A 16,363-nucleotide genomic window follows, 5' to 3' on the forward strand; every position below is an offset into this window, starting at 1 on the left:
TGTATCACCAGCTTCTAATGCAGGGGTTGGCACAGAATAGATGCTCTGCAGGGGGCTGTGGGGAAAAGGGAGCTGCACCCTAACACTCAGGAGAGGGGATTGTGGTGGGGGGATTGTTACAGGACATGAGTGAGGCAGCAGGAAGGGTTTGGGGGCCCCACAGAGGGTGGAAATGCTACCACCAAGCCTCAGCTCCAGGTCTTAGGGCTCCCTAGGAGGGAGAGGAGACTAGGGGGTCCTCCCCACTGGGTGGGCTACTGCCCATCCGCACTGCTGTCCCCAGGCCATCACTTGATCTGCACAGAGACTGGTCCAGGATGGGGCGGGGCACAGAGCCCAAGGCTTGGAGGCCACTGAGTGTAGCTATGATAGGGGGCCCACAGGCTTTCTCTAGGAGGTGTGCAGGTGACCATGTGGTGAGGAAGCCTATGTGCATAAGGCCATGGTTTTCAACAAGGCAAGTGACTCACAGTCTATAGGGGTGGGATATGCCGGTTTTAAATGTGATTTGTGTGGATCCACCTTTATTCCACAGGCTACTCGCAAATTATTCATAGGTAGCTTTTCCGTTTGTATAATAGCCTTGGTTTCCACTCCCAAGCCTCCCAGCACCCAGACCCCAAAGGCTGCTCATTGGTTCCCCTTCAGCCTTCTCGTACCCCACAAGGCAAGGGGAATAATCCTGATTCCTGCCGCCTGTGAACAGTCCATTTATTGGGAACAGACAAACCCAGAGGCTCATGGCAGAGGTGGTGGCTCCCTAGATGGGTGACGCTACTGCCTGATGCAGCACTAGGGGCCTCTGGGGAGAGGGGGTCAGCACAACCCCTTGTGACAGCCCCTGAGCCAAAGCCTCCAAGTTTCTGGGCAGCCCCACATCACCGTAGCCAGGAAAACACATTTATAACAGACCCAAAGCAAGAGGACCTAAGGGGAGAAGGAGCAGGACTGGAGGTAGATGGGGTGGGGAGGGGAGGGCTATATACAGAAGGTGGGGGAAGGGCTTGTCCTTGACTCTTGTCAAGTCAAGAGGTCTTGACTCTCTCCGTCTAGTAAGTATTCCTTGTTCCCTTGCCCTTGTTCTAGACATTTCCCCGCCCATCAGCTGCCGATGCGGTTCAGGAAAAAATGTATTTTCATAGTGTGAGTTTAGCACACACGGGCAGGTAAATCTACTGCCCTAAAGAACCCCCTCTTGATTCTGTGTACCAGAGAGAACCGTTGACAGGTCTGGAGTGATCCTGAAATGCTGGCACTTGGCTTTGGAATTCAGAATGGGAGATTTGGGGGTGCCTCTTTTTGATAATTACGACAGTGCATGTGTTAGCTGGGGGGTTAAAAGAAGTTCTCTTTTCTTAAGTGTTAGCTGGGGGTTAAAAGAAGTTCTCTTTTCTTAAGTGCGTGAGAGCCAGAGGTAAGGGAGGTGGGGAACTTCCAGGGGTAGGGGGTGGGAGACTGGCTTTGTAGGGAATCTTCCAGGGGATAGTCCACAAAGCAGAGCTTTAATGTGTCCACCCCCAAGGCCTAGCTCAGGGTCTGCACATAGCCAAGTGAAAGGTGACTCTTAAAGATACCCGAGGGGCGGCTCCCAGTGTGAAAACAGGAGGGAAACGTGTGGTCAATACAGGAAGGGGTTTAGGAATATCCTTGTCTTCAGCTGATCGGTGGACAACATCCAGGCTGGGGGCTAGCGCCCTGTCGCTGGGCTTGCAGCTTCTGGGGCAATGCTAACACTTGTGGCGGGAGGAGCCGCACCCAGCCCCCAGCTTCATGCCAGAACTCCTCCCGCTCACACAGCCCAGTAGCCCCTGGGGCTCGCAGGGGATGTAGAGTTCACCGGTGCCCACGACGCTGCAGCCCCCGCTGCTCTTGAGGACACTGGCGCCCCCTGGGCAGTATTCGGTCCTCAGCACGGGTGTGTTGACCACACACGGCTCGTAGAGGACCGCGCCTTTGGAGCTGCTCACGGCTGTGGGAACAGAGAGGGATGCTCAGGGTCCTGCACTGGGTGGCTGGAAGGGCATTGCCCTAGACCAGGCCACGCCCCCCACCTGCTGCCACTCACCAATAAGGACACCCCCGTGCCAGCCACCGACTTCCCACTCTAGCCATAAAAAGTGCTTAGCCTTCTGCCTCTTCCCCTTCTGCCCCCCTTCTGCCTCTCCTTGTTTCCCAAAGCCTTGGCCTCCGCTTCATGCTGTCAGTTTCTACTTGTCTGAGCCTGCTTCAGAACTATTTCCTCCATAGAGGCATCTCCTTGTCATGATGGTTCCTGGCAGCGTCTGGGCCCCAAAGCACCGAGGCCCTGCTGCATATCAGCTCCTACTTCTGACTCCCGAAGACTTGGACGGTCCTGAAGTAGAGCTTCTCCGTCCGCCCAGGAGCTCCTGGCAGACAGAGCCCTTCCTTGGGGGTGGGGGAGGCACGCTGAAGTCTGGGCAGGACAGTGGTCTGTCCTTGTTGGGTTGATCAGCCCCTACAACCCCAGAGCCCCACGGGAGTGCTGGTCTACTCACAGATATTCACCGGCCCAATGCCTTCACACAGCCTGGAGTGGAAAGAAGAAGGCACAAGGTCACTGCATCACAGAGAACAAGGTCAATGAATGTGGGGCACCCTTCTCCTGCCCCCACTGTGGACAATGTTAAGGAGGAGGGCCTGTGGATTATGCACTGTCTCGGATGTTCCCTGACTAGCAGGACGCACAATCGTAGCCCCAGCGACCAGAGGGCGGGGGAACACGTCGTCCTCGGTGCTTCGCCTTGACTAACCTGTGCTCCTCTCCCTCCAGCAGCCGCCTGTAGGTGGCGATCTCGATGTCCAGGCCCAGCTTGGAGTTCATCACCTCCTGGTACTCCTTGAGCAGGCAGGCCATGTCCTGCTTGGCCTTCTGCAAGGCCTCCTCCAGCCCTGCCAGCTTGCACTTGGCGTCACTGAGGGCCGCCTCGCCCTGCTGCTCTGCCTGGGTCACCGCGGCCTCCAGCTTGCAGCGCTGGGGGAACGGGCACAGAAGGGCATTACTGGGGGCCCCTGGAGCCTGAGGCTGACTCTCAGAAGGACAGGGAGAACATGGCCATTGTGAGATAATAAAACATATGTATATTGGTCTCTGCCCCAGTTCCTGGTGCAAAACTCCTAAATCCTCGCAATTTCCCACGTGATAAGAGCATTAGGAACATCTTTTGTTCTAATACTTGGTCTTTGGCCCTTGGTTCTGACACAGAATTCCCGAGTCCCTTGGAATTCCCGGATGAGAGCAATGTCTTTGGTTCTAATGAGGTGACTCTGGGTGGGTCCTGGATGGCTCCTAGATAGGGGGTTGGTCACCAGAAAGACCAAGCCATGATTAGAAGCTTAGAATTTCCAGCCCCACTCCCCCCTGCCTTCACTGGAGAAGGGAGAGGGGCTGGAAATGCAGTTAATAATGGATCATGCTTACGAGAGGAGGCTTCCATAAAAGTCCCCGAAGTATGGGGTTCACGCAGCTTCCAGGTTGGTGTACATGAGGAGGTATAGGGAGCATCACGTGCCCGGAGAGGGGCACGGAAGCTCTGGATCCTTCCCGCCTCCCTCCCTTGCCCTGTGTGTCTCTTCCCTCTGGATGCTCGTCTGCATTCTTTATCATATCCTTTTATACCAACTGCTAAACATAAGCAAGCTGTTTTCTTGAGTTCTGTGAGCCACTCTAGCAAACGAATGGAACCTGAAGAGGGGGTCATGGGAACCTCCGAGTTACAGCTGATGGATCAGAAGCACAGGGGACAACCTGGACCCACGATCGGCATCTGAAAGAAGGGCAGCTGTGTGGGACTGAGCCCTAACCCTGTGGGATCTGACCCTCTCTCCAGGTAGGTAGTGTCAGAGTTGAATGGAACTGTTGGGCACTAGCTGGGGTGGCTGCATTGGCTGTGAGAGCAACTTCATGCGCGTGGGAGTAATGTGACAGTAAAAGGGACACACAGGAGGAGGAGGGAGGTTTCCTTCTCAGTCATGGTGATGTGCCAGATTCATAGCTGCTGTGCGTTTCGTCTTAGGATTGTGACAGCTGAACTCCAGAGAACTGAGGCCAGTTCCATCTATAACACCTCAAGGAGATCCGAGCAAATTCTTAGAGGCTGATAGATTTGGAGTGTCTGGCTGGTCTTCACCAGCCTAGGAGAATGGAGTGGGGCCACGTGTATGGACTCCTGGGAGTCATGAATTGTAGGATCCTAGGACTGGAGCCTTTGGGTAGGGAGGGGCCATGGCGAGCATCTTTTCTAAGCCCCCATCTAGTGAAGCACCCTTGCTATTTCATCTGTGACCGAAGGCTGCCTAGCCTATGTTGGGATCTCGCTGTTTCCCGAGGCTGTTCCTGCTGTCGGTCAGCTTTCGTGGAAAGGGCTTGTTCCCTCTTAAGCGAGGGCAGCACAAGTTCATGGCCTCTTTGAGATGCTCCCAGGGAGAGCCGACCCACCCCCCCCCCCCACCCCCCCACCGACCAGCCGGCAGGGCAGCCTCTAACGGGGCTCTCGAAACAAGATCTTTCTGGCCTCACCTGGGCTTTCACGGTCTCAGTTTCTTGCTGAAGCCGCTGGATCAGCTTGTTCATTTCCAGGATCTCGTTCTTACGGTTGCGGAGATTGTCACAGTGGGTCCCCGCTGTCAGCCGCAGCTCCTCATACTGCCGGGACCGGGGAGGTCAGAACGCCACAACGCCCACCCTGTAGCGCCTCACAGCCCCCCTTCTCACTGTCCTGAGTCTCTCCAGTGGTTTCCTAGCTCAGGGCTCTCTGGATTCTTATGCTTGCTCTCTCCCCCATTCCTTTTTCCATTTCTGGCCCTTTTCTGGGCTTCGCCTTATTTCCTTCCCCAGCCCTGAACCTTCAGCCTTATTAAATGCTTCTCCAAGCTCTCCTTTTCTCTCTTTAGCTGTTCTGTGGCTCATCTTCCCCCCGCCCCGGGGGTCTGCTGAGGGCTCCTTCCCTATTAGATTTCCCTCTGGACCTGAGAAGGGGTTTCTGTGCTCAGCCTGGGATGCCTAACACATCTGGGAGTGAGGACAGACCACCAGGGTGAGTACCTTTGTCTATTCTCCTTCAAAACAATTGAAGACGAAATGCAATATTACCTCCTACTTTGGCTTAACATTTTTTTTTAAACCTACGCAACTCGGAATTCAATTTCTGAATAATGTCTTATCAACTACATCTATAGATTAAAAAAGCAGCCAACTTTAGATTTTCTGCACATAATGGATGGGAGCATTTTGCGTAGAGAAGGCAAAACAAGTGATAAGCACATATCACTCTCTTTTGGCTCTTTTGTTGTTTGGCTGTTGTGACAAAGCCCGCAGCTGTCTAAAAAATATCCACTCTCCTCTTCTTCAAGCAGAACTCTCCTTTTGTTTGGGGTGGCAGTGAGCCCAGATAAGAGAATATTTCTTGGCCCTTTCATAATGAATTCTATGGGTAATACTTCCAGGAAAGCTGTTTAAAGTGGGAGATGACTCATTCAGCATGCTTCTTTTGCCCTGTGTGCTTTTTCCTCCTTGGAATGAACATGTGAAGTTAGCACTAGGGCAGCCTTCTTGGGACATGAGGCAACCGTGAGGATTAAAGCCATGTTAAGGGTGGCAGCATAAAAAGCTAGAAGGAGCTTGTGCCCCTGATGGCAACATAGAGCCCCCGTGTCACCTGTGGATGGTCTATTTCTGTAACCTCTTTGAGGACAGGGATGGTGTGACTCTTAGCATCATCCTGGTGCCACATGCCTCAGTAACGCCATGGCACACGTCACCATCTAACGTACATCCACTGTACTTATTCACCTCATTTCTTGTCTGCACCTGCCACCCCGCCCCTGCCTCTGGGATGAATGTGACATGAAGGCAGGGATTGCTGTCTATTCTGTTTTCTGCTAGAATCCAGCATCTAGAACAGTGCGTGGCAATGAAGTTACTGGATGAATAAATGAGTGAATGAGTGCGTGGTGCCTTTCTCAGACAGGGCAGGTGAGACAGACATGAAAATATTTGTGAAGTCAAGTTGCCCTTGGGGGCATCCCCTTCCCTCCCAGCCAGCCCCTAATTCCCTAAGTCTGGGGCCGCCTTAATGATGGCTCCTGCCCTGACATTAGTGCCCACAGCCCCTCTTTGCAGTCATTGCCAATTAGCGTTTCTTGAATGCTGCTTAGAGGAACATTGCAGTAGGTCCGTGGGTGGGTAAAGCTTGGGTGCGTTGACACCCTGATGACAGGCCTGGGCTGTCTGTGGGGTCCCCTCCCACACGCTCTGCAGGGCCCTGGCCTGGGGCCTGGCAGGAACAACAGGAACTGGGTTTATGGGGTTCCCTCTGCCTTCATTATCTCCTCACTCACTTCCTGGGGGAGAGGGGGTCTGGGGTCCCCCAGCCCCACCCCCCGGCCTCGCCCTGCTCGGGCCTCACCCGGCTCTGGTACCAGGCCTCAGCTTCGGCTTTGCTGCGGCTGGCAATGTCGTCATACTGGGCCTTGATCTCGGCCACGATGCCATCCACATCCAGCTCCCGGCTGTTGTCCATCTTCACGGTGACGGAGGTCTCTGAGATCTGAGACTGCAGCAGGTAGATCTCCTGGGGGTGGGGGCCCCAGATGGGAGTGTGTGAGCGTTTTGAGGATAAAGGTGGGGGCGGGGGAGAGGTGGAAGCAACTCTGATTCTCCCATAGCAGATTTGCATAGCCCTTTGAAAGGCTGTCCCGAGCCTTCTATCACTGACCTCTTCCTTGTCCCCCTTCTAGTTACGTAGACCCAAGAGCCAAAGTCTGGGCCCTGTGTCTTCTGGGGGGTCTCACAAGGTGTCTGCTTGATTCCTTCCCATCTTACTTTGCAGTCAGCTTGCCTGGGGCCGTCCCTACTGGAGCTCCCCTACTCTGTCCTGCCCACGGAACTGGCCCTGACTGAGCACCTGCGGGCAGCGGGGCTGTGGGTACCTCCTCATACAGGCCTTTCAGGAAGTCGATCTCCTGGAGCAGAGCCTCCACGTTGGTCTCCAGATCAGCCTTTATCAGGAAGGCTGTGTCCACGTCCTGCGGCCAGAGCAGTGACAGCCATAACCTGGGGCCGGGGGAACATGCGAAGGCCACCCCCTCCACCGACTGGGCCACCTCCCAGGCAAGCTGGTGGCATTGTGGGATCCATGTGTAGGCCCACGTGGAAGTGAAAAGGTGACAGAGCCAAGGATAGGGGGAGGGGCCCCAGTCCCAGGACCCCATGCCTGGGCGCGGCACCCTGAGGGTGAAGGATTTGAGGGAGTGCATTTTGAAGGAGCCCTGAATGCAGCTTCTCAAAGCCCACCGTGCAGGGCATGGGCCATAAAGTACCTAGGCATCTGTCTGAAAAACCACTGCTATTGTTTTTATCTTCTGTGGTTAGAGGCACAGTTCTTGTTTTGCTTTTGATTTGGCATTCGCCATATCTCCAGCTTCTTGGGCAGGTGTAGACACAACCCTTAACCGGGTTGGACCCCCATGAGTTGGGAGGTGGAGGCCAGGTCAATCGCTGCCCTTCTGTAAGAAGTGGGTGGGGGCTGGCTTCCTCTTTCCCAGGGTCAATGGGGATGGCCCCCGGGGGCTGAGGGATGAGAGACCCTGTTGGGGGTGGGTGGGTGGGCTGCACGCATGTTTGAACACGGTCAGGGGCCGAGTGTGGCAAGGCCGGCTGGGCCAGCTCTGGGGGCCTTCTCTGTCCCTGTGCCGCCCTCCCTCACCTTCTTCAAGGCGACAAACTCGTTCTCAGCACAAGGCCGCAAGGAGAGCTCCTCTTCGTACCTGGCGGGTGAGCAGGAAGAAATGTTTTAGTCTGTCTTGGGGCCGTTCGGAAGCCTCCTAGGCATCCAGCCTGAGGGAGGGGGCCTTTGGGACAGATCTGCCTCTCACTGGCTTAATCCCCTAAGGAACCGCCAGGTCCAGTCCCTGTCACTGGACACCTCTGGCTCTTCCAGCCACTCAGGACAGATGGTTGTCATCATAGCCTCTTTTTAGCCACTTTGCATGTTTACTTCCTTCCCTGCTCCCCAGTAGCCTGTTCCTATGATCAGTCATCTTCTGGGAAGTCCTTCTTAAGGCTACCTGCATTCTATCTTGCTGCTGAGGAAGCCCACTTCGTCCCAGAGTTGTTTCCTCTGGGAAGGTGGTGCAGAGTGGGCTGTCTGCTGCTGGTTCTGCTGTCCTCTCTGAGTTGTTCTGAGGGTTGGCTACAGTCACTGAAATCGCAGCCGACCCGGGGCCCCTCCCCTCCAGGAGAGTTCGGAGCCTTGCCTCTACCTGCAGCTCATTTGCAGAGGTAGCAATGACCCACTTACCAGAGCTGGAGAGACAGCCTGACCTTTTCCTCTAGGCTCCCAGGGAGCTCCTCGCCCTCTCAGTGCCCCCCTGGGCAGTGGAATCAGGGTTAGGTTCAGTCTGGCTGGAATGACTCAGTCTGATGAGCGACACTGATCCATTAAAAGCTTCACGTTGCTTCCTGACGCCCATCCTTCCTTTTGGTGGCAGAGCTTGGCCTTAGCACGGCCACCGGAAGCTGGAGCCTGCTGCCTGGGTGTGAGCCCCAGCTCAGTCAGGTGCTAGTCATGTGATTTGGGGTAAGGGACTTGGCCTCTTGGTGCCTCGCAGTCATCATGTACAGCAAGAGAGGAACACTTGTGCGGCTTCATAGAGCTGCTGTGAGTTAACACCATTTAACTCCTCCTATGCTTCCCCACCTTCCCAATCCAAAGTCTTCATCCTGTGATGCAAACCATGTCTCCTGACCATCTTGTGTCTTACCCACCGAGAAAGGCACTGCTCCTGCTGAGAGGGCTGGCCTTGCCATGTCCCACCTGTCACAGTCTGCTTGAGTTGTCCTGTGTCACTTGGCACACTCTGGCCCTCCTGTCACCTGCTCCTGTCCCTTCCCCTTCCTTAGGGTCTACTTTGGACTCCCCTTTTGGAAGACCCAACTGGAATGAAACTTCATCAAGGCCCCAAGCAAATGGCACCTTCTCTGGGAAGCTTCCCTGGGCCCTGCCTGCTCTCTCACTCTCTGGGTATTCCTCTCTCTTTCTGCCCTGTACCCTGTTGTTGCTGTGGGTGGGGGTACATGGGGGTCTGTGCCGGACTGGGGTATCGTGAGGGAAGGAGCCAGCTCAGCACAGTGTCTGGCACCAAGTAAGCATATGACTGACATTTGTAGCACAAGTGTCCCCCATGTGGCTCCGTTCCACTGACCCACATCCCTTAGGAACCATTGCTCTGAGCGTATTTTCACCGCCTCTTGTCTATGGAAATGTGTCTCTCTCAAACCCCCCTCCCCAACATGTGGTCCCATGGGACCCTAGACCTGGATAGACCCACCTAGGGCCCGTGAGGCAGTTTATCTGGGCCTCAAGCCTCTTGCGGGCATTGGACCTAGTAGCCTGCAAACCCTTAATTAACATCTGCTTCTCAGCTGCCTTCTCCTGTGAGTCAGGCCAGGAGCTGCCCTCAGGGAGGGCGAGTGTAGCAGGTCTGCATAACCTTGACCACAAGAACTGGGGACGTGGAGCCCCGACGGGTGGTGGCTTCCAGCTGTGGGCAGGAAGTCCGGGAGCTGAGCGTCGGGGAGCGAGAGGAACTGTGGGCTGCGTTAGCTTGGATGTGGTCCGAAGAGATGCCGAGAGGGGCCTATCAGGGGGAAGGGACAGCGGGAGGAAAAGTTTGGAGGGAAGAGGGTTTGGGGGCCTGTTCGGGAAATAAGAAGTAGTTCCGGATCTGAATGGGGACTGATGGAAGATAAGGCAGGACGAGTGGTAGAACAGAGCCCTGAAACGCGGGAAGAAGGCAGGAGAAAGAAAGAGCTTGTATCACATAGACGTGAGGAGGGCCTAACTGAGGGAAGGTGGCGGGAAGGGTGGTGAAGGCAAACACCATTTCAGAGCTTCTGCCGTGTCTAAATGCCCTGCCTGTCTTATCCACTGCACTGTTCCTCCACCTAATCAACTAAGCTTTAGGCTTCTCATCTTGTAGATGGGGAAACTGAGGCCCAGGTGGTTTATGTAGCTGGCTCCAGGTCCCCTGGCAGGGCGAAAGTGGGCCATACTCACTTTTTCTTGTAGCTTTCCAGCGCGTCCTGCAGGCTGCCGAGCTCTGACTCTAGCCTGGCCCGGTCCCCCGCCACAAAGTCCAGCTGCCTCCGCAGGGCGCTGATGTAGTTCTCGAAGATGGGCTCTATGTTGCTCTGGCAGCACCTCTGTTGCTGCATGAAGTTCCACTTGGTCTCCAGCAGCTTGTTCTTCTGCTCCAGGAATCGCACCTGTCGCCAAGAACGGGCTGTCACTGGAGAGCAGGGAGCCTGGGGACCACGGCTGGGAGAGAGGAAGCGGTGGTGGTGGGGCGGACGGGCGGTGGGATCAGTGTGTGCTCTTACTCCCAACACACTGCTGCCAGTGTGCTAACATTTTCAGATGAGGCTCTCCGCGTAGACTGGCACTACAGCATATCTCCATCTCTCCCCTGCCTCGGGGAGCTTATAGGACCCCCCCCCCCACCTTCCACCCAGGGGTTGCATATTGTCATGGGAGGGCTACTGTCCCAAGAGGCCTGGGACAGGTCCCCCTTCCAGCCCTGCCTGCCTATCTCCCACTAGCCCGGTAACCTTGGCCGAGACATCCTGGCCCTAAGCTTCCTGCTTGGTATTGTATATGGGAAGCACTTCAGAAATCTTCCTACTAATGTCAGCTGGTGACATTATGCTTCGGAGTCCAGGCTTTCTTTGGTCACAGCCCAGGGGCACTCAGGGAGGTCAGATTAAAGGCTTCGTTCTAGGGCTCTAAGCTCTTTTCCCCGACTCTGCTGCACCCTGCGTGGCTGCATCCAAAAAGTATCCTTGTCACAGCAACGGGGAGATCTGCTGGCCCAGCTTCTCCCTTTCGGTGGCTTGGAAACCAAGATTAGTAGGAGCTGGGTGAGCTGATCACTGCCACCCCATTAGCCATTGGCAGAGGGAACACGGCATCCAATCCTCAAAAGAAACCTGCAGAGGAAGAAATGTTGCCTTACTTCTGGTCACCGGACCTACAGAAGGTAGAGTGATGTTGCTGAAGCTCAGAGCCCAGAACCTAAGGAGCTTTAAAGATAAAACTGTAAGTGTGACAGTTCCCATTTACTGAAATAAGTTTCTTTTTGGAGCACTTTTATGTGTATTACCACCTTTGATTCTCCACCATCACGGCCCCCTTCCCTGCTGGGCAGCAAGGGCCCTGAGGCTGGGAAGTGAGAGGTTTGCACGGGGCCTCGGGGTCAGGCGGGAGTAGGGCCGACACCAGGGCCCTGGCCTCCCGACTGCTGACCCAGGATTCTTTGCCCTACACGTTGGGGTCAGCAGAAACGCTGGCTCAGCCCCTGGCATGTATCTTCATCCCGAGAGCCTCCCTGGGGTATGCGGACAGGTACGGAGGCAGCTGCATGAACTTCCACTTGGTCAGTTCAGTGCCTTTCAAAGGCAGCACACCATTATTCCCTGTAGTCTTCTAGAGCTGTGGCTTTGAGGACGAAAGAGACAAGGCTTTGGTGACAGCTAGCTCCCTGTGTTCCCAGCTCTGACTTCTCCATCTTCTCCTCACCCTGGGCCTTTGCTGGTGGTAAATCCAGGCCCAAGGGTCTCGTGCCAGCTCAGGCACTCAGAGGACAGCTCTCTTGTATTTTTCGTAAATTTTATGTTTATTTATTTTTAAGAGAGACTGTGAGAGAGAGAGAGAGAGAGAGAGAGACAGAGTGTGAGCAGGGGAGGGACAGAAAGAGAGTGAGACACAGAATCCAAAGCAGGCTCCAGGCTCGGAGCTGTCAGCACAGAGCCCAGGATGGGGCTTGAACCCATGAACTGGGAGATCATGCCCTAAGCCGAAGCCAGATGGCTAACCGACTGGGCCACCCACGTGCCCCAGAAGGTGGCTCTATTGTTAAAGCCTCATCTACCTCCTTGGTTTTTCTTTTCAGTATCTGTCATTGTTTGGAAGTTCCTCTCGTAGTCTGACCTCAGGCAGCCTTGGTGATGTTACCAGATAATATTCAGAGAGAGAAATGACGTCGTGAAAAAAGAACGAGCGAGCAGGCAGAGATGTCTAGTGCTGAGCCTGATGTAAGCAGCTTTCAACGATTAGCGGTCATACAGTTCAGGAAAGCCAATCAATCAACTGGCTTCTCCATCACCGGTCTGTCCCTGCCTGCCTGGACCCGACACAAGGTGCTCTCTGCATCCCACAGCCCCAGAGTGTGGGGCCTGCCTATTACCTTGTTGATGAAGGATGCAAAGCGGCTATTCAGGCACTTGATCTGCTCCTTCTCATCCCTCTTCACCCTCTGCACGGCCGGGTCGATCTCCAGCTCGAGCGGGACCAGCAGGCTCTCGTTGATGGTGACGGGGGCGATGCAGGCTGAGGGCCCACAGGCGGCCCCTGTGCGGTAGCCGAAGCCAGGCAGGCCACACCTGGAGGCGACCCGGGGCCTCCCGAAGCCCACGTTGCACAGACTCCGGGAGCCCAGGCAGCCCAGGGCACGGAGGCCCCCCCCACCCCCGGGCCGGCACGGCCCCTGGCTCACTGCGTAGTGGGTGACCATCCGGGGAAGGACAGCTGAACACGAGCTGAAGCTCCGGCTGCCACACCTGGAGCCCTGCTGGAAGGAGCGGCACGACATGGCGGGACAGGGGCAGAGAGGTGGCTGGCCCGGAGAGCGGGTGGTGCGAGTTACCAAGTCAGCCCAGCTTCTGCCCTTTTATTTGGTGGGAGATGGAGGGCTGGGCAGGGTCAAAGCCCAAACCACCATTAACAGGTTTATAAGCTTGGGCTGTTGGCAGCAGCTAAGTACCAAGGTGGATAATTAGGGTAGCAGAGAGCAAAGGGAGGGAGCCAGTGGGCAGTGCTGGTGTCCCCTTTCCTCGTTTATGGGGGTGATGAAAGGGGCCAGCCAGCCAGACGGTGGGCATATTGGGTGGCTCAGCCTCAAGGAAAGGGAGAGTTGGGACTTTACGTAACTTCATGGTATATGTGGGGGATGAATTATACCCTCCGGTTGCCCCAGGACTAGAGGCCAAATTAACTATGCTTGGGGATGCTCTATTTCCCCAAGGCTGCTTTTCTGCCTCTCTGCTGATGTGCAAGGCTCATCGTGGGCTCCTAGGTGATCCTAGAGGCTTTCTGGGAGGGAGGATTTGGGGTGGGAGAAGCCTCCACAAACAGGCTCAGGCCAGGCGGGTACTGGTTCCGACTCAGTGCCACGAGGGCTCCTGACATTGACTCTTGTCTTTGGGCTCATTTAGTTAAAAAAAAAAAAAGCCTACAGGGGACTCCAGAGGAGATGCTTTGTGCTTGAGGAGGGGAGAGGAAAGGATCTCTCCCCAAGAATCTCTGGGCCCTCAAGGACGCATTGTGGTCAACCATCAGATCAATACTATTGTGTCACTACTCTTTTGCCTTTTCTCCTCACCCCGTCCCTGGCCTCCCTGAGGTAGACGGAGTCTGCTCTGGCCTGAGGACATTTCTGGGGACATTTGTTGCCCTCAGGAATTGTTCAGGTGTATGCGGGATACAGGCTTTCTCCCCAGCACCCAGGTCACAGCTTTTTGGAGATGTTTGAAATGCCCCCCGATTCTCTTCCTTCCTCCCTTTCTGTCAGTTCCATCAGTGAGACCTCCGCTGGGGCCAGCTGTCTTTCCCTCCCTCACTGGCTGTTCTCCAGGTCAAAATCAAGCCAATAATAATAATAGCAACTTATTGGGTGCTTCTTGTGTGCTGGGACCACCATAAGCCTTACATCCATTATCTCATTTAATTGTATGATGACGTCGTGAAGCAGTTTCTGCCTTACTGATGACGAAAGTAAGGAGCCGAGTGATTAAAGGACTTAATTAAAGTACCCCAAACCACACAGCTTATCTGTGGTAGGCTGGGATTCGATCCTATTCTTTCTGACATCACCATGCTCTGCTGCTCTGATGGAGAGAAGCCTGGTTAAGAATGGGGGTCTCCTGGGGCACCTGGGTGGCTCAGTCAATTAAGTGTCCCACTCTTGATTTCGGTTCAGGTCATGATCTCAGTTTGTGAGTTCAAGCCCCTCATGGGGGCTCTGTGTTGACAGCATGGAGTCTGCTTGGGATTTTCTCTCTCCTTCTCTCTGTGTCTCTTCCCCACATGTGCTCTCTCTCTCACAATAAATAAACATTTAAAAAAAGAATGGAGGCTCCTGCCAATATGCTTATGACTTCTTGGTTCCACCTGTAAATTAGGAGATTGGGACCCCACAGTTTTGGTTTAACTGTGACATTTCACACAGTTCCTTTTTTCATAGTCTTAACTTTGGGTCCTAGAGTGCTGGGGAGGGCAAGCAGGGCTTGGGGATGTCAGGGGTATAACAAGGGGCTGTGGGCAATGGTGGGAGGCAGAGGTGGGGTGGAGTGGGTCTTGTTGCATGATGTCAGAAAAAGGGGATTCCCATCCCACCCTCGGGTAAGAGTCCCAGAGGTGGGCCCAGGAGACAGTGCTGGAGACACCAAGAAGCCAGGCTGGAGAGCCTTCCCCCTCCACCCCTAGGTAGACCAGAGTATGTTGCCATGATGCATTGGGTTCCCTGGAGCCCAGGACTAGAGCTTGGGAACAGAGAGTAGGATGCTTCCCTGGATTTGTTGTGGGTGGAAGGCAAGTGCTCCAAGATAACACCAGGTCCAATGTTGCCCAGAATGTGAGATAGGACGCAGACTCCACCAAGACCTAGAGAGCTCGGTGACACTTTATTGAAGCGATTTTAGGAAATAGGCAGGCATGGGGAGCAGGCAGTTCAGAAGGGTTTGAGACGATCAGAGGGGGGTGACTTTTTTCTCTCCTGTCTTCATGTCTACAGCTGGCAGCCAGTCCCTGCCTGCTTTTGGAATGCATTTTGGTCTTGAATACGTGGCAGGTATTGGGAAGGCTCACAGTTCCTCAAGTAGGGAAAGATCTCTGTGCCTACGTGGCTCCCCTCTTCCACTGTTCCCCTACCTCTGCTTCCTTCACAGGCTGAGCAAGCATCCTCTGAGAGCGAGGAAAGACACAGGGGGAGGACTGCCCCTCTCCCGTGTCTGCCCTCTTAGGTCTTCCCTGTGGGGCAGGGGGTTTGGTGGATTGCCTTAAGAGTTGTGGTTGTAGCCAAGGCTGGGGACAGGAAAATCCACACTGTAGATATTTCAGAGACAGGGAGATAGAGAAAGAAAGGTCAGGAGAGAGGGAGCAGGAGATCTATTGCCAAATGGATGAATGGGAGAGGGAGAAAAGAAATAAAGGGGCGGAGAGGAGGGATCGGGAGAGGAATCACGTATGGTGGGGGAGGAGGAGGAGAATAAGGAGGGAGGGTGGATGAGAAGGTGGAAAGAGAAAAGTAAGCAGGAAAGAGAACTTTCCAGAAAAGGGACATGGCTACCACAGAGGATGGAGAAAGACTCCTGAGCCCGGAGGATTATTCTGCAGGGGGATTCTCCAAGGGCAGTTCTAACACAGGCCAACTGGACTCCCTTACCTGGTGCACCTTCTGCCTCGCTGCCTTCCCACAGCCTGGCGTGAGCCTGCCTCCCTCCCACTCAGCAGCAGGGCGGTTCTGTGTGGGGCAGTAATTCTAATATTGGCTTCAATGAGGCTGATTTGAAGGCGTTTGGCTATGAACAATCATGGAACATAGTCCTAGGCCATGGACAACTTTTGGGTTCTTGATAAAATTATTCTATTTTAGCATGAATAATTGAGTTGGTAATGTTTTGTGTGGTGTTGATTTCTTATTCCAATATTCTGATGGTGGGAGTTGTCAGGGGAAGTGGCTGGTGGCTGGGTGGGGACAAGAAGGCAGGAGGTGAGGACACAATATGCCGGCCAGTTTGGCAACATTCCCTGGTGTGAGGGGGGCATGTAGGAGATGGTTCTGTGTGCAGTGAGAGAGCACACACGTGTGAACTCTGTCCGAGATTACACTCAACTTCTTTGGGGGTACCAAGGTCAATCCTAAGCTCACCCCTCCCCCATAAAGGAGTATGGGTGCAGTGGACTCGGCTTGGATGGGGAGAGGAAGACCCTACTTCTTCACCCTTGCTCTGGAAGCCACCGACGGGCAAAGTCCTAGCCTGGGTCTTGGCACAGAGCAGTTGAGTCAGCGTTAGTTGGATTGGATGCCTGGGGACTTTGGAGGGCTCTGGGATGAGGAGAAAGGGGGGTACCTCCTTGAGACAGAGGGATGGGCAAGGTGACCTTAGAACTCACAGACCACTCCCCTCGCCTCTGGCTGTTGATTGTGTGCATGGAGCATCAGCAAAGCGGCAGGCCTTAGGGTTGGGCATTGGGGACCTTGAGGGGGCAGCCGAGGCTGGCGGGGCCCT

At 54.7% G+C, this 16,363-nt stretch overlaps 1 protein-coding gene across 1 annotated transcript; it reads right to left on the bottom strand.

The window, feature by feature from the left end:
* Nucleotides 1–695: 695 nt before the first annotated feature.
* Nucleotides 696–12,666, bottom strand: KRT82 (keratin 82). Its single transcript, XM_030322682.2, has 9 exons — nucleotides 12,262–12,666; nucleotides 10,077–10,285; nucleotides 7,725–7,785; nucleotides 6,949–7,044; nucleotides 6,426–6,590; nucleotides 4,538–4,663; nucleotides 2,772–2,992; nucleotides 2,517–2,548; nucleotides 696–1,969 (listed from the first exon to the last, which is right to left on the bottom strand). Exons 1-9 carry the CDS (start codon nucleotides 12,664–12,666, stop codon nucleotides 1,728–1,730), a joined length of 1,557 nt encoding a protein of 518 aa, XP_030178542.1. The 3' UTR covers nucleotides 696–1,727.
* Nucleotides 12,667–16,363: the final 3,697 nt, after the last annotated feature.

The sequence above is a fragment of the Lynx canadensis genome, chromosome B4 (assembly GCF_007474595.2).
Source record: "Lynx canadensis isolate LIC74 chromosome B4, mLynCan4.pri.v2, whole genome shotgun sequence".
Lineage (NCBI taxonomy): Eukaryota > Metazoa > Chordata > Mammalia > Carnivora > Felidae > Lynx > Lynx canadensis.

Coding starts and splice junctions, on each gene's coding strand:
- KRT82 (XM_030322682.2), bottom strand. CDS start 12,666: ATGTCGTGCCGCTCCTTCCAGCAGGGCTCCAGGTGTGGCAGCCGGAGC. Junction 10,286..12,261: donor TTGCATCCTTCATCAACAAG/GTAATAGGCAGG, acceptor TCTTGGCGACAG/GTGCGATTCCTGGAGCAGAA. Junction 2,549..2,771: donor CTGGAGGGAGAGGAGCACAG/GTTAGTCAAGGC, acceptor TTTCCACTCCAG/GCTGTGTGAAGGCATTGGGC.